General features: G+C 43.0%; 1 protein-coding gene across 8 annotated transcripts in view; it reads right to left on the reverse strand.

Annotated features, from left to right (window-relative positions):
* Positions 1-257: 257 nt before the first annotated feature.
* Positions 258-18466, reverse strand: part of LOC110525827 (solute carrier family 23 member 2) — an 85474-nt gene continuing 67265 nt past the window's right edge. For all 8 annotated transcript variants that reach the window (XM_021606271.3, XM_021606272.3, XM_036979964.2 and 5 more), the window contains 6 exons: positions 10141-10297; positions 9832-9979; positions 9579-9684; positions 9132-9399; positions 8902-8997; positions 258-8695 (listed from right to left, as the gene is read on the reverse strand). In XM_021606271.3, coding sequence (XP_021461946.1) covers positions 8424-8695; positions 8902-8997; positions 9132-9399; positions 9579-9684; positions 9832-9979; positions 10141-10297 — 1047 coding nt within the window. In that variant the 3' untranslated portion in view covers positions 258-8423. The remainder of the gene's footprint in view (positions 8696-8901; positions 8998-9131; positions 9400-9578; positions 9685-9831; positions 9980-10140; positions 10298-18466) is intronic.

Below are 18466 nucleotides of genomic sequence, written 5' to 3' on the forward strand. Positions count from 1 at the left end.
GATGGTTTAGTGCGTGATGTTACTAGACACAACAATATGCTTAATCTCACTATCACGAACACTCACTCTCAGGGGTGGAGAGAGTGGACAAGTTGAAAGAGGATCATTTAAACAATAGCATTTGAGACTATATATATGATGTGGGTATGTTGTGCAGCAGATCTAGTGTATTTATGTTAAGCCTAGGCTGAAATAGTAAGATAGAGGTCTAAACATAATGAATTGATTTCTACTAACAATAAAGACAATAGACAGCATTAATTCTGTAACATCTTATTAAATAGTTTAAGGAACAAAGAATATAACATTTTGTTGCTACTATTAGTATACACAATGCCTGGTTCAGAAGTTTTCCACACACTGTAGCCTACTCAATTCAATATACATTTATATATTTTTACATCTGTTTAAAGTTTGTCAGGTGTTTCTCAATTTGTATGAACACTTTATTAACATGATAACAGGAAGCAATGTTGGAAATATACAATATTAAAAAAATTCTAACTAGCAAAAGTATTCCACCAAACTACAGATTAAAAATACAAAGAAATGTATTCTTTATTTTAATTAAATAAAAATGTAATAAATGGTGCACATTGCAGCATGACAAAATATTAAAATGCATGATTTATTTTCTTACAAACATCTGTCTGTAATAAACATAACGATGTATTAAAAAAACAAACTTTAAAAAGATAAAACACTTGAGAAAGAGAAATGTATATTCTTCAGGTAGTTTCCCCTTCAAAATAACTGAAAGGGATATATTTTTTTTGTGTCATAGACATGGCCATACCTTGACCTGGCTCGTGGGACATGGTTTTTAACATTGAGAATGAGTTAAAGCTCATACAGAGGTGAGGCATTGGCTTCAAATGAGGTGGTCTATGGGCTGAAGCTGAAATAACACCCTACTCCCCTAGTGGACAACATGCTATTTCAGACATTCTCTCTCTTGAAAACAGGTACACTTAAACAGAGAGGACACGGACACCATATCTGCACTGCAGGCGTGGGGTGGGGGAGGGGGGGGGGGGGGGGGGGTTGAGCAAGTTGAAGGACTGGTCAATTCCATCTATAGTATCCACTGTTCCTAGCTCTACGGAGCAGAGAAGAGGAAGGCAGTACCAAGCATGCTGCCATATCAAACACTGGTACAAAACCATTGGCTATCCTCTTCTCTCCACACCCTGACTATAGTTAGTCTGTTTAGAGCAGAATGTTCAAGGTGTTCTCCTTTTCCCCTCACACCTTCAGGTCTAGTTCGAGGGCCTAACGGAGTCATGTCCAGTTCAACTTGCTGCCTGTGGAGACTAACACTATCATGATCTCTCTGCAACAACGGAGAATCAGAAAATTATTATAGGGCCAGAACAAGTCAATTCTAAACTGATAAATATCTTTCTGACATTGTGCATAAGGCACACAAATACTCATCACATAAATTTCACTAAACAATTACTTTTTTACTAATCATAACTAAATAAAATAATCAACAAGATAAAACAAAGTAAATCTGAAATGTTACTTAACATTTAAAAAATGTCTGCATTTCTGAACCAGTGACTACTCCCACTCTTATTGTTTTGGTGCAGCAAATAGAAGAGCAAGGGAAATAGTTTGAGAAAGAATGAAGAAAGGATAGGTGCTTCTTTTGCATTTTGGTTCAGTCTGAATCTGTGCATCTTGTTCATGTTGTTAAGTCTCATGTAGGCTTATGATAGTCAACCACACTGGCCAGAAGGAGTCCCAATTCAACCCTACCTCAACAGTCAACCATTGGTTTTCTATGGATGATGGCTCACACAGTAACACACAGCACTCCAGCAAACACACATAGCAGAGGTTCCAAAAAGTCGCCCCCATGTCAATCACACTAAGTTTGTCCCAAATGACATTCTATCCCTTATGCAGTACAGTGCACAATATAGGGAATAGGGTGCCATTTCTGATGCACCCTCAGTTGTGAATTATTGACATGAACTTGACCCCAGCTCTGAAACATTCTACCACACATGAGGGATGGAGAGAGGATTTGGGGGGAGGGGGGGTTACACTGTTCACTTATAAGTGAACAATGTCAACAATATGAACAATGGCTCTAGTAACAATCATAACAATAATAGTAATTAATAGGTGCAGGATAAGATTGTACAGCCTGTGAGCCATTGAAAAAATAATAATACAGCCACAACCCCTCTCCCCCTCCCCTATAAACATTTTAAAATACCCCCTCCATTACACACCCTTAAACCTGAAGATACTGTTATGGTGCCGTGTCTGTAAATCAAACATGTTCACTTGAACAGAACAGTAGACCACCTGACATTTGTAGCAGAGTAGGACAGAGCAGAGGGCAGGACAGAAATCAGGGATGCGATTGGCACTTTAAAAACCGCCTCTCTTTTCTTTCACTATTTCTCACTTTCAGTCAGGCATCTGGGTACATCTGTTTTTTTTCTGGTCATTTGCCTAGCTAAATCTGTGGAGTGTCTCTCCTCTCCCTTCCTCTGCAAACCCTGCACGGGTGTTACTCTGAACATAAGCCTTAATCATAGCATGATCTTTACTCAGGCGGTGGCCTGGGCAGTGGCCAAACCACCTATACCCCCATGCATGTGCTGACAAACACTACCCAACACTAGTCTAAGTATGCATCCAACACACATTGGCAAAATTAAGGATATCAGTGAGTTAGAAAAAATGGCTACATTTTAAAAACAATGGCACAACTAGAAATCCAAGTGCATTCTGCTTCGTGCTAAAGCATTTGTAGCCTATATATATATAAAAAAAAGTATGAATGCTTTTGAAAGTGTGCTTATGAACTGCTTATGAACATTATTACACAGTTGGTTAACCATTAGATTGTATATAGCCTGTTGCTTGTTATTTATATGATTATAGATCCTTACAGGTTAATAAATACATGAACAACTTACTTACAGCAATGACTTACAAATAGTTATTACGAGTTAAACTATTCAATAATGTCTTACAAGCAGCTTATAAGTCAACCTTGAAATTCCAGTTGTAATAACAGCAGCTGGATGAGGGAGTACGCGTTCATGAGAGAGCTGGTTTTTGGTGGTGGTAGTTAAAGATGCGAAAGATAATACTGACACAGTAAGGCCTGCAAGCTGACTGGGTGAACATATCAACTTTGACCCTCATTTCCAGTCCCAAATCAAGCCCTCTTCCCCAGCACTAGCTCATACCCATGGACTAGACTCTTCTTCATGGCGCTTCCTGGATGTGAAAGAAACAGACAGGTGTAATCAAAAGTGGTGGCCTACTAGCGTCAACTAACCCTTCAGGAGGGTTGTTACCATGATATTTCCATACATCCATTCTAGTTCTTTCAGATCTATGAGAGGGCATTTAGTGTCCAGGTATAGGGTGCTAGGAGAAGTGTCCAAGACTAGGGGACTAGGAGAAGTGTACAAAGATTAGGGGACTAGGAGAAGTGTCCAGGACTAGGAGACTTGGAGAAGTGTCCCGACTAGGGGACTAGGAGAAGTGTCCAGGACTAGAGGTTGATTTGGGACCGGGCCCTCTGTCCAGTGGAGGACATTGACAGTTTGTTGGGAGATCTGTTGTGTTGTGTGTAGGGCAGTGGCAGTCATGAAATGTTGTCAGCCTAACTGCCATGCAAATAATTGCTGGGTTCACGTTAAAATGACCTTTAATTAACATAAACACGTTTAGCATCTCCGGGCTTCCACGCATAGTCTACAAGCCACTGATGTGGACCTTTGGAACATCTACATTTTCAAAAGTTTAATAAATCCATGTAATATAGCCTATTTTAGGCAGGTCTAAAGAAATTATATGAAGATGTAGCCTATTTCAGAAGAACAGAATAGTATATTCTGAGTCATCCTTATGTTCGGCCCTGATCTGGCTATGCCATATGGCTGTGGCATTAGTTCATTTAACGCACAAGATTTGCTTAGAATTATTGTGGAATTATTTTATATTATTATTTCATAGTAAGAAGAATACAACTGAACATAGCTGAATAAAATAGAATGGATATTTCCCCAAAACGATGTCCGAGGGAGTGCACACGTGTTGCACTCCCTATTCTGTGTTGAGCAGTTAACAAAGTGATAACTTGAAACAAGTCCTCCTATATGCTTCATTTAGAGTTATTTATGCAACTGTAGTTGTGATACAAACCTTGGAATGTATTAGAAATCCAAACATATAGCCAAAGGCTGACAAATGCTGTAATGATGATTTGAAAAAGGTTGCATGAAAAGGCATGCGCTCTGCTCTGTTTCTTGCGCAGGCTGCACACACTTCATCCGTCTTTCATTCGCAATTTGTCAAGCGCTTGATCATATTCTCACCCATTAGACTATTTTCAATTTCATCTGGTCTTTCACATATGATAAATGTGTGGAATTATTTTGAAATTAATGGCCCACAAAAAAATAAAAAATAAAAATCAACATGTAATACGAAGCCTGCACTCGAATAGCAAATGGAGGTTGTGCGGTTGTTTTTAATATGCCAGATAGGCTACACCGGTTGTAAAGCGGATTAATCAAAACTGTGAAATAACACACATGGAATCATGTAGTAACCAAAATAGTGTTAAACAAATCAAAATATATTTTATATTTGGGATTCTTCAAGCCACCCTTTGCCTTTATGACAGCTTTGCACACTTGGCATTCTCCCAGCCAGCTTTATGATGTAGTCACCTGGAATGCAATTAACATGTGTGCCTTGTTAAAAGTTTATTTGTGGAATTTATTTCCTTCTTAATGCGTTTTAGCCAATCAGTTGTGTTGTGACAAGGTAGGGGTGGTATATAGAAGATAGCCCTATTTGGTCTATACCAAGTCTATATCATGGCAAGAAGAGCTCAAATAAGCAAAGAGAAACAACAGTCCATCATTACTTTAAGACATGAAGGTCAGTCAATCTGGAACATTTCAAGAACTTTTAAAGTTTCTTCAAGTGTAGTCGCAAAAACCATCAAGCACTATGATAAACTGGTTGTCATGAGGACCGCCACAGGAAAGGAATACCCAGTAACCTCTGCTGCAGAGGATAAGTTCATTAGAGTTACCAGCCTCAGAAATTGCAGCCCAAATAAATGCTTCAGAGTTCAAGAAACAGACATCTCAACATCAACTATTTAGAGGAGACTGTGTGAATCAGGCCTTCATGGTCAAATTGCTGAAAGCACTACTAAAGGACACCAATAAGAAGAAGAGACTTGCTTGGGCCAAGAAACACGAGCAATGGACATTAGACCGGTGGAAATCTGTCCTTTGGTCTGAATTCCAAATTTGAGAACGCTGTGTCTTTGATGAGACGCAGAGTAGGTGAACGGATGATCTCCGCATGTGTGGTTCCCACTGTGACGCATGAAGGAAGTGGTGTGATGGTGACACTTGTCTGTGATTTATTTAGAATTCAAGGCACACTTAATCAGCATGGCTACCACAGCATTCTGCAGCGATACACCAACCCATCTGGTTTGCGCTTAGTGGGACTATCATTTGTTTTTCAACAGGACAATGACCCAACACACCTTCAGGCTGTGTAAGGGCTATTTGACCGAGAAGGAGATTGATAGAGTGCTACATCAGATGACCTGACCTCCACAATCATCCAACCTTAACCCAATTGAGATGGTTTGGGATGAGTTGGACAGCAGAGTGAAGGAAAAGCAGCCAACAAGTGCTCAGCATATGTGGGAACTCCTTCAAGACTGCCAGAAAAGCATTCCAGCGGAAGATGGTTGAGAGAATGGTAAGAGTGTACAAAGCTGTCATCAAGGCAAAGGGTGGCTACTTTGAAGAATCTAACATATTTTTATCTGTTTAACACTTTTTTGTTTACTACATGATTCCATGTGTGTTATTTTATAGTTTTGATGTCTTCACTATTATTCTACAATGTAGAAAATAGTAAAAATAAAGAAAAACCCTTGAAAGAGTTGGTGTCCAAACTTTTGACTGGTACTGTATAAATAACAATCACAAATGTAGTGCACTGGGTCTTTTCCTAGTCTTGTATTAGCGAACCAATATGATATAGCCGAAACGGTATAGCCGTCTGTAGCGGGGGAAAAAATTACAACCCCAGCTATGCAGCATGGTCTCATAGACTAGACATAACATACCCTATATATACAAAAGTATGTGGACACTCCAAAATTAGTGGATTCGGCTATTTCACCCCTTTTCTAAAATCGAGCACACAGCCATGCAAACTCCATAGACAGTCATTGGCAGTAGAATGGCCTTAATGAAGAGCTCAATGACTTTCAACGTGGCACCGTCATAGGATGCCACCTTTCCAACAAGTCAGTTTGTTAAATTTCTGCCCTATTAGAGCTGACACGGTCAACTGTAAGTGCTGTTATTCTGAAGTGGAAACGTCTAGGAGCAACAACGGCTCAGCCCTGAAGTGGTAGGCCACACAAGCTCACAGAACGGTACCGCCGAGTGCTGAAGCGCGTAAAAAATGTCTGTCCTCAGTTGCAACACTCACTACAGAGATCCAAACTGGCTCTGGAAGCAACGTCAGCACAATAACTGTTCGTTCTCTGGAGAAATGTCTAGATCCGTGTGGAAGAACTTAACTGGCCTGCACAGAGTCCTGACTTCAACCCCATCGAAAACTTTTGGGGTGAATTGGAACGCCGACTGCGAGCCAGGGCTAATCGCCCAACATCAGTGCTCGACCTCACTAATGCTCTTGTTCTTGAATGGAAGCAAGTCCCCGCAGCAATGTTCCAACATCTAGTGGAAAGCCTTCCCAGAAGAGTGGAGGCTGTTATTGCAGCAAAGGGGGGACAAACTCCATATTAATGGCCATGATTTTGGAATGAGATGTTCGACGAGCAGGTTTCCACATACTTTTGGTCATGTTGTGTAGTAAACGTATATCTGGGACAGTAATTAGTATATGTTACGTTTGGTATGGTTATCACAGCAAATTAATGCATGCCATATGAAATGTAACATGTCATACTAAATGGAGTGTCTCGGATTGACATTTACTATGTTACATCTACCCTTGAGTTCAGGTTGAGCTATGAGGAGCTGGCTCTATCTAGCTGCACAAAGGTGATCCTATTCCGTTCCAACTCTGAATTCCAGGGCTCTCATTAAGTGTTACATTTTATTTTTGATTGCATTTGCATTGATGTCAGAGTGATTAGAGGGACAATACAGCGCTGAGTACAAGGCTATTAATGACCATCAAAGTGCAGTTTTGGAGAGTTTCCATGACTCAGCGGTCACGTGGAATTTGACTGCGGTCATGACTTGTGACTTCCGGTGTTGTGATAATGCGGTCACCATAACAGCCCTAATTGTGTGTTTGACTTAAACGGGTAATATAAACCAAATAGAGGGGCAGGTTCCAGTAAACAAAATGTGCATTAACTCTAATAATGTAAAACGAACACCACAATCACTTTGCATGGCTAAGGTCTACCACTTGACAAGCCACTTTCATCAACAGTATCTGCATGACCTTGCCTTGCTTGTGTTTGGTAGTGTGCGTGTGTGTGTGTGTGTGTGTGTGTGTGTGTGTGTGTGTGTGTGTGTGTGTACATTTTGTATGCAGGCCAATTATTAGTTGAATGTGAATTTTCATAAAGCCTCAATTCCATCCAATCCCCTTTCAACAGGAGACTACATTTCCCATAACCACCGTGGGAAGTGTAGGTTTGCTAAACAGGGCTGACTGACCAGCTGCGTCTGATTCTCAATGGGTCTGTAAGGTGTCAATCATTGAGCTTTAAACTTTTGCCGTAAACGAGATACTGTCCGTCCATCTGTCTGTCTGTCTGTCTGTCTCTGTCCATCTGTCCGGAAACAGGAAATGTGCCAGCGCAAGTGACACACTCAACCCCATCACAATGTCATGGGTGGGCATACACACACGCACGCACACACACAGAGGCCACTGGGAGTGTAATACATCAGAGTATTTTGGTTAAACAGCAGAGAACAAACCTTTTCTTACCATTCCCCTTGGAATGTATGTAGACAGATTGACTGATGTAGACAGGTTAACTGAGAAAATAAGTGTTAACTGAAGATCTAGAAGAAATAGTGCAATGGGAAGAGAGGGACCTCAATAATGGGCTGTCTAAGGCATTCCTATGCTCTTTCACTCACATACTAGGCAGAGACAAGAGCATGTTGCAACTCCATCTGAAACGTTCCCTATAAGGACATCTGTTATTACACACTCATGACACTGGTTATAACATGCTAACAACAGCATGAATAGGCCATAGACAGTGTTATACAGACACACATACATACAAGACAGGGTTGAGCATGTCACACTGCACTGACGCTACCCAAAAACCTCCACCCCTCCCTTCCTTCCATGGTACCAAACTCCATCTCTCTTCCCTCCAGCCCGGTTCTACCAGTCTGCTATACCCCGCTCTCCCCTGGATCTGTGATTCCCTCCATCTCTGCTGCCTTCCCTACCCCACCCCGTCCCCCCCTAAGTCTGCAGGCCTTGCGGATCGCGCCCCACTGGTAGCCGCTGAAGGTGGGGCTGATGGGGAAGTACTGGAAGACGGTGTGGCGGCGCAGGAAGTCCATGCCGAACGGGAGGTCGTAGGTTCTCATCCCCTCCAGCTCCGCAGTACTGGGTCCCGACCCACGCTTCAACTTCCTGATCCCTCGCTCCTCTGGCGTACCTGACAGGAGGAAAGGAGAGAGGAAAGAGAGAGAGAGAAGAGGAAGACAGAGGACGAGGGGGTGAGCGATTGGAGGAGGCAACAGTTTGTGATATGCTTGTCCTATCTCAAAATGCACTCAAAATGGTTGAGTACAGTAGTAGATTAATAGTAGTAGTGTGATAGTTTAGTCTATCAGTGATAGTGGGATAGTACAGTCCACTCACCAGGGATAGTGTTGTCCAGCACAAATGCCACTGACCCCCCTACGAACATGGCTGTGGTCAGGAGGACGTTCAACACCTGGTCAATCGACACTATACCTGAGAGACAGAAAAGAGGGATAGAGAGAGAACGAGAGAGAGGGTTCAGAGACCTACCCAGTCCTTTTAGATGTGTGAACACTGAAGGAGTAGGCCAATGAGCTAAATCTGTAGTCCACTTGTCCTCTACTCACCAGTGACCAGAGGGTTCTGTTTGAGGTAGCTGGGCAGCACCAGGCCAAAGAAAATGGAGAAGCCCAGAACAAAAAGGTTCCTGGAAGAGTTGAGGTCTACAAACTGCAGGTTGGACAGTCCCACAGCTGTAATCATCCCAAACAGGGTACAGAACAGCGCCCCCAGGACAGGGTCAGGCAGGGAGGCGAACAATGCGCTGAATTTACCCACCAGCCCTAGCAGTAGCATCATAGCAGCACCGTATTGGATCACACGCCGGCTGCCCACCTGGAGGACCAATCAGAGAGCAGCAGGGAGTAAGAAAGCGAAGAAGCAGGAAGAATAAAATAGTCCCACTCTACAGAGCAAATTAAATCCAAGCAGACTACTAGCCAATTAAAACAAATATTTAATATTTGAATAGAACTTGTAGTAGGACTCTGTGCATTGAAGGGTGTGATGGTTACCTTAGTGATGCCTAGCACGCCTATATTAGGACTGGAGGAAGTAGAGCCGTTTCCTGTCCCCATCAGCCCATCCAACACGCAGGAGAGACCTTCCATAAATATACCCCTACAAAGAGAGAAAAACAGAAAGAAAGAGGGAGAGAGTGAGCGAGAGACGGATGTCATTTCATGATTCAAACCATTGTGTCTGTGTGAGGTAAGCATATTCTATGAGGTGCATTAGGCAAGGAGCTATGCAAGCAAGGTCAAGTACCTGTTGATGGCGTGAATGGGGGGTGGGGGGGCACAGGAGAGGCGGGCACAGGCGTAGTAGTCTCCAATTGACTCAATGATGCTGGCGACCACGGCACTGAACATACCAATCACCCCCGCCGCTGTCACCGTAGGAACACCCCACTGAACTATGGGTAAAAAAAACAAAACAAACATTGACACACTGATGTGGAACAAACAACTCCAAAACATTCTAGACTTGAGGAACCTACGAAGCTATTGGATGCTCTCATTCAGAATTTGGGCTTAGCTAGGGGTGGGTTGAACACCATAAGGAGTGGTAACTCACAAGGGTAGGGGATCTTGAACCAGGGTGCGGCTGCCAGTATTCCCTGGCGTGCGTCTGTGCGGGCGTAGTAACCGTACTTGTCTTTCTCCGGTGGGAAAACATTGGTTACGGTAAAGATAAAACAAATCAGCCATGACACCAGGATGGCCATGATGATCTGAGGAAGGCAGAAACACTAAAGGTCAAACATGACCCTCAAAACACACAGAGAATTACATTATGTCCTGTTGAGTTACAGTGAAGAACACCACAATAAATCTGCAGAACTTCTATAGAATGCCCTTTAAACAGAGAGTGATGATTACTTTTTTTCAATATGGGAGTTGTGAGGTCACCAGTTCAAACTGTAAAGAACAGATTGATAAAGAGCGGAACTTTTAATCAGACAGGGAGAGAGAGTGATGAAGAGAACTTTATTAGAGTGGAGTCACCAATACAAGCGTCTGTCTACTGGAGCAGCAGATACAGTGCCTTGCGAAAGTATTCGGCCCCCTTGAACTTTGCGACCTTTTGCCACATTTCAGGCTTCAAACATAAAGATATAAAACTGTATTTTTTTGTGAAGAATCAACAACAAGTGGGACACAATCATGAAGTGGAACGACATTTATTGGATATTTCAAACTTTTTTAACAAATCAAAAACTGAAATATTGGGCGTGCAAAATTATTCAGCCCCCTTAAGTTAATACTTTGTAGCGCCACCTTTTGCTGCGATTACAGCTGTAAGTCGCTTGGGGTATGTCTATCAGTTTTGCACATCGAGAGACTGACATTTTTTTCCCATTCCTCCTTGCAAAACAGCTCGAGCTCAGTGAGGTTGGATGGAGAGCATTTGTGAACAGCAGTTTTCAGTTCTTTCCACAGATTCTCAATTGGATTCAGGTCTGGACTTTGACTTGGCCATTCTAACACCTGGATATGTTTATTTTTGAACCATTCCATTGTAGATTTTGCTTTATGTTTTGGATCATTGTCTTGAAGACAAATCTCCGTCCCAGTCTCAGGTCTTTTGCAGACTCCATCAGGTTTTCTTCCAGAATGGTCCTGTATTTGGCTCCATCCATCTTCCCATCAATTTTAACCATCTTCCCTGTCCCTGCTGAAGAAAAGCAGGCCCAAACCATGATGCTGCCACCACCATATTTGACAGTGGGGATGGTGTGTTCAGCTGTGTTGCTTTTACGCCAAACATAACGTTTTGCATTGTTGCCAAAAAGTTCAATTTTGGTTTCATCTGACCAGAGCACCTTCTTCCACATGTTTGGTGTGTCTCCCAGGTGGCTTGTGGCAAACTTTAAACGACACTTTTTATGGATATCTTTAAGAAATGTCTTTCTTCTTGCCACTTCCATAAAGGCCAGATTTGTGCAATATACGACTGATTGTTGTCCTATGGACAGAGTCTCCCACCTCAGCTGTAGATCTCTGCAGTTCATCCAGAGTGATCATGGGCCTCTTGGCTGCATCTCTGATCAGTCTTCTCCTTGTATGAGCTGAAAGTTTAGAGGGACGGCCAGGTCTTGGTAGATTTGCAGTGGTCTGATACTCCTTCCATTTCAATATTATCGCTTGCACAGTGCTCCTTGGGATGTTTAAAGCTTGGGAAATCTTTTTGTATCCAAATCCGGCTTTAAACTTCTTCACAACAGTATCTCGGACCTGCCTGGTGTGTTCCTTGTTCTTCATGATGCTCTCTGCGCTTTTAACGGACCTCTGAGACTATCACAGTGCAGGTGCATTTATACGGAGACTTGATTACACACAGGTGGATTGTATTTATCATCATTAGTCATTTAGGTCAACATTGGATCATTCAGAGATCCTCACTGAACTTCTGGAGAGAGTTTGCTGCACTGAAAGTAAAGGGGCTGAATAATTTTACATGCCCAATTTTTCAGTTTTTGATTTGTTAAAAAAGTTTGAAATATCCAATAAATGTCATTCCACTTCATGATTGTGTCCCACTTGTTGTTGATTCTTCACAAAAAAATACAGTTTTATATCTATGTTTGAAGCCTGAAATGTGGCAAAAGGTCGCAAAGTTCAAGGGGGCCGAATACTTTCGCAAGGCACTGTATATGAGCTATCATGACAGCAAATGACCAGCAGGGGGCACACAGCAAATAAAATAAAATGTATAGTCACATGGACCGCATAGAGCAGGTGTGTAGACCTTACAGGGAAATGCTTACTTACGAGCCCCGAACCAACAATGCAGTAAAAAAAAAAAAAAAAATCTGGATAAGAATAAGAAATAAAGTAACAAGTAATTAAAGAGCAGCAGTAAAATAACAATACGAGACTATATACAGGGGGGTGCCAGTATAGAGTCAATGTGCGGGGGCACCATTAAGTTGAGGTAATATGTACATGTAGGTAGAGTTATTATAGTGACTATGCTATAGATGATAACAACAGAGAGTAGCAGCGGTGTAAAAGAGAGAGAGGGGGGGTGCAAATAGTCTGGGTAACCATTTGATTAGGTGTTCAGGAGTCTTACGGCTTGGGGGTAGAAACTGTTTAGAAGCCTCTTGGACTTAGACCTGGCACTCCGGTACTGCTTGCCGTGCGGTCGCAGAGAGAACAGTATGACATGGGTGGCTGGAGTCTTAACATTTTTTGGCCTTCCTCTGACACTGCCTGGTATAGAGGTCCTGGATGGCAGGAAGCTTGGCCCCAGTGATGCACTGGACCTACACACTACCCTCTGAAGTGCCTTGCGGTCGGAGACCGAGCAGTTGCAACCAGTGCAACCAGTCAGGATGCTCTCGATGGTGCAGCTGTAGAACCTTTTGAGGATCTGAGGACCCATGCCAAATCTTTTCAGGTGTTGTCGTGCCTTTGTTCATGACTTTGTTGGTGTGGTTGGACCATGACAGCTCCTTAATGATGTGGACACCGAGGAACTTGAAGCTCTCGATCTGCTTCACTATAGCCCCGTCGATGGGGATGGGTGCGTGCTTGACCCTCCGTTTCATGTAGTCCATGATCAGCTCCTTTGTCTTGCTCACATTGAGGGAGAGGTTGTTGTCCTGACACCACACTGCCAGGTCTCTGTCCTCCCTATAGGCTGTCTCATTGTCGTCCAACTTAATGATGGTGTTGGAGTCTTGCGTGGGGAGTTCAGTAGGGGACTATCATGCACCCCCGAAGGACCCGCGTGTTGAGGATCAGCTTGGCGGATGTGTTATTTCCTACTTCCACCACCTGGGGGCGACTGTCAGGAAGTCCAGGATCCAGTTGCAGAGGGAGGTGTTCAGTCCCAGGGTCCTTAGCTTAGTGATGAGCTTGGAGGGCACTATGGTGTTGAACGCTGAGCTGTAGTCAATAAATAGCATTCTCACATAGGTGTTCCTTTTGTCCAGGTGGAAAAGGGTAGTGTGGAATGCAATAAAGATGGTGTCATCTGTGCATCTGTTGGGGTGGTATGCAAATTGGAGTGGGTCCAAGGTGTCTGGAAAGATGGTGTTGATGTGAACCATGACCAAGCATTTCATGCTTAAAGATGTGAGTGCTACAGGATGGTAGTCATTTAGATAGGTTACCTTTGTGTTCTTGGGCACAGGATCTGCTTGAAACAAGTAGGTACAGTGCATTCGGAAATTATTAAGACCCCTTGACTTTTTCCACATTACAGTCTTTTTCTAAAAAGGATGAAATCATATTTTTTTGTGTGCTGACTGTTGGAAAAGCATTCAAGGTGAAGCTGGTTGAGAGAAAGCCAAGAGTGTGCAAAGGCTGTCATCGTGGCAAAGGGTGGCTTCTTTGAAGAATATAACATATATTTTGATTTGTTTAACACTTTTTTGGTTACTACATGATTCCACATGTGTTATTTCATAGTTTATGTATTCAATATTATTCTACAATGTAGAAAATAGTAAAAATAAAGAAAAACCCTTGAATAAGTATAGTGGGGAGAACAAGTATTTGATACACTGCCGATTTTGCAGGTTTTCCTACTTACAAAGCATGTAGAGATCTGTAATTTTTTATCATAGGTACACTTCAACTGTGAGAGACGGAATCTAAAAAAATCCAGAAAATCACATTGTATGATTTTTAAGTAATTAATTTGCATTTTATTGCATGACATAAGTATTTGATCACCTACCAACCAGTAAGAATTCCGGCTCTCACAGACCTGTTAGTTTTTCTTTAAGAAGCCCTCCTGTTCTCCACTCATTACCTGTATTAACTGCACCTGTTTGAACTCGTTACCTGTATAAAAGACACCTGTCCACACACTCAATCAAACAGACTCCAACCTCTCCACAATGGCCAAGACCAGAGAGCTGTGTAAGGACATCAGGGATAAAATTGTAGACCTGCACAAGGCTGGGATGGGCTATAGGACAATAGGCAAGCAGATTGGTTGAGAAGGCAACAACTGTTGGCGCAATTATTAGAAAATGGAAGAAGTTCAAGATGACGGTCAATCACCCTTGGTCTGGGGCTCCATGCAAGATCTCACCTCGTGGGGCATCAATGATCATGAGGAAGGTGAGCGATGAGCCCAGAACTACACGGCAGGACCTGGTCAAAGACCTGAAGAGAGCTGGGACCACAGTCTCAAAGAAAACCATTACTAACACACTACGCCGTCATGGATTAAAATCCTGCAGCGTACACAAGGTCCCCCTGCTCAAGCCAGCGCATGTCCAGGCCCGTCTGAAGTTTGCCAAAGACCATCTGGATGATCCAGAGGAGGAATGGGAGAAGGTCATCTGGTCTGATGAGACAAAAATAGAGCTTTTTGGTCTAAACTCCGTGTTTGGAGGAAGAAGAAGGATGAGTACAACCCCAAGAACACCATCCCAACCGTGAAGCATGGAGGTGGAAACATCATTCTTTGGGGATGCTTTTCTGCAAAGGGGACAGGACGACTGCACCGTATTGAGGGGAGGATGGATGGGGCCAGAGATCTTAGCTAACAACCTCCTTCCCTCAGTAAGAGCATTGAAGATGGGTTGTGGCTGGGTCTTCCAGCATGACAACGACCCGAAACACACAGCCAGGGCAACTAAGGAGTGGCTCCGTAAGAAGCATCTCAAGGTCCTGGAGTGGCCTAGCCAGTCTCCAGACCTGAACCCAATAGAAAATCTTTGGAGGGAGCTGAAAGTCCGTATTGCCCAGCGACAGCCCCGAAACCTGAAGGATCTGGAGAAGGTCTGTATGGAGGAGTGGGCCAAAATCCCTGCAGTGTGTGCAAACCTGGTCAAGAACTACAGGAAACGTATGATCTCTGTAATTGCAAACAAAGGTTTCTGTGCCAAATATTAAAAGTTCTGCTTTTCTTTTCTGATGTATCAAATACTTATGTCATGCAATAAAATGCAAATGAATTACTTACAAATCATACAATGTGATTTTCTGGATTTTTGTTTTAGATTCCGTCTCTCACAGTTGAAGTGTACCTATGATAAAAATGACAGACCTCTACATGCTTTGTAAGTAGGAAACACTGCCGATTTTGCAGGTTATCAAATACTTGTTCTCCCCACTGTAGGTGTGTCCAATGTTTTGACTGGTACTGTAAGTATTCTGACCCTTTGCTATGAGACTCGGATTTTAGCTTGGGTGCATCCTGTTTCCATCGATCATCCTTGAGATGTTTCTACAACTTGATTGGAGACCACCTGTGGTGAAATCAATTGATTGCACATGATTTGCAAAGGCAGTTGACAGTGCATGTCAGAGAAAAAAACCAAGCCATGAGGTTGAAGGGATTTTCTATAGAGATCCGAGACAGGATTGTGTCGAGGCACAGATCTGAGGAAGGGTACGAAAAAATGTCTGCAGCATTGAAGGTCACCAAGAACACAGTGGCCTCCATCATTCTTAAATGGAAGAAGTTTGGAACCACCCAGACTCTTCCTAGAGCTGGCCTCCCGGCCAAACTGAGCAATCGGGGAAAAGGGCCTTGGTCAGGGAGGTGAGCAAGAACCCGATGGTCAGTCTGACAGAGCTCCAGAGTGCCTCTGTGGAGATGGGAGAACCTTCTAGAAGGATAACCATCTCTGCAGAATCCCACCAATCAGGCCTTTATGGTTGAGTGGCCAGACGGAAGCCATTCCTCAGTAAAAGGCACCTACAGCCCTCTTGGAGTTTGCCAAAAGGCACCTAAAGACCTTTGGCCTGGTGCAGCATGGTGGTAGCAGCATCATGCTGTGGAGTTGTTTTTCAGCGGCATGGACTGCGAGACTAGTCAGGATAGAGGGAAAGATGCACAGAGAAAGCGATTCTTGATGAAAACCTGCTCCAGAGTGCTCAGGACCTCAGACTGGGGTTAAGATTCACCTTCCAACAGGACAACAACCCTAAGCACACAACCAAGACAATGCAGGAGTGGCTTCGGGACAAGTCTCTGAACGTCCTTGAGTGGCCCAGCCAGAGCCCGGACTTGAACACAATCGAACATCTCTGGAGAGACCTGAAAATAGCTGTGCGGCGATGCTCCCCATCCAACCTGACAGAGCTTGAGATCTGTAGAGAAGAATGGGAGAAACTCAAAATATAGGTGTGCCAAGCTTGTAGTATCATATCATACCCAAGAAGAATCGAGGCTGTAATCATTGCCAAAGGTGCTTCAACAAAGTACTGAGTAAAGGATCTGAATAATTATGTAAATGTAATAGTTCTGTGTTTTATTTTTAATACATTTGCTAATTTATAGAAACATGTTTTTGCTTCATCATTATGGGGTATTGTGTGTAGATTGATGAGGGGGATCAACAATTTAATTATTTTTAGAATAAGTCTGTAACATAGCAAAATGTGGAAAGAGTTAAGGGGTCTGAATACGTTTGGAATGCACTGTATTACAGACAGGGTCAGGGAGAGGTTGAAAATGTCAGTGAAGACATTTGCCAGCTGGTCAGCACATGCTCTGAGTAAGCGTCCTGATAATCCATCTGGCCCTGAGGCCTCGCGAATGTTAACCTTTTTAAAGGGCTCACTCACATCGGCTACGGAGAGAGTTATCACACAGTCATCCAGAACAGCTGATGCTCTTACACATTGTTCTGTTTTGCTTGCCTTGAAGTTAGCATAGAAATATTTAGCCTGTCTGGTAGGCTTGCATTGTTGGGCTGCCCACTCCTTGAAAGCGTCAACTCTAGTCTTTGGCTCAGTGCGGATGTTTCCTGTAATCCATGGCTTCTGGTTGGGATATGCACGTACGTATGGTCACTGTGGGGACAACGTAATCGATGCACTTATTTATGAAGCTAGTGACTGATGTGGTAAACTCCTCAATAGCGAAAGTCCTGTAGCTTAGCATCCGCTTCATCAGACCACTTGCGTATTGAGTGAGTCACTGATTCCTCCTTTTTGAGTTTTTTTAAGCAGGAATCAAGAGGATAGAGTTATGGTCAGACATCAAATGGAGGGAGAGCTTTGTATTCGCCTCTGTGTGTGGAGTAAAGCTGATCTAGAATTGTTTTCCCTCTAGGTGCACAGATGACACGCTGGTAGAAATTAGGTAAAACTGATTGGAGTTTTCCTGCATTGAAATCACCGGCCACTAGGAACGCCGCCTCTGGATGAGCATTTTCTTGTTTGTTTATGGTCCTATACAGCTAGTTGAGTGCGGTCTCAGTGTCAGCATCGGTTTGTGGTGGTAAATAAACAACTATGAAAAATATAGATGAAAACTTGTGTTAAATAGTTGTCAACAGTTTATCATGAGATATTCTAACGAGCGAGCAGAACCTTGAGCCTTCCTTAACATAAGACATTGCGCAGAGACACACGCCTCCCCCGGAGCTTACTGGACACTACCATTCTCTCCTGCCAATGCACAGAAAACCCAGCTAACCGTATATTACCCATGTACTTGTTCAGCCATGACTCCGAGAAGCATAGGATATTATTTTTCTTAATGTTTTGTTGATGTAATAGTCTCAAACTGAGCTCGTCCAGCTTATTCTCCAGTGATTGCACGTTTGCCAACAGAATGGAGGGTACAGGCGGTCTACAACACACAGGCCACGTCCGAATATCCGTACATGCATACTAAATAGTAGGCCGTTTGGGTATGCAAAAACAGAAAGTTACGAATGGTAAGGAACAAGCACGATTGCGCTTTAGATGACACATTCTCAGTATGGATGAGTAGTATGTTGATATGTTTGTTGCTTACTGCATACGTTTTTACCAAACAGTATGTTCTAAATAGTATGTAGTACGATTAGTACACAGAATGCAGTTTTAGTAAGTAGTAGGCTAAACAAATTTCACATACGGCCACAGACAGACAGGCACACAGGAGATATATATACAGCTCAGAACAGGGAAAAACAAAGTCAAAAGGGCACCACAGA

Source organism: Oncorhynchus mykiss, chromosome 6 (assembly GCF_057628025.1).
Source record: "Oncorhynchus mykiss isolate SJ-2025 chromosome 6, ASM5762802v1, whole genome shotgun sequence".
Lineage (NCBI taxonomy): Eukaryota > Metazoa > Chordata > Actinopteri > Salmoniformes > Salmonidae > Oncorhynchus > Oncorhynchus mykiss.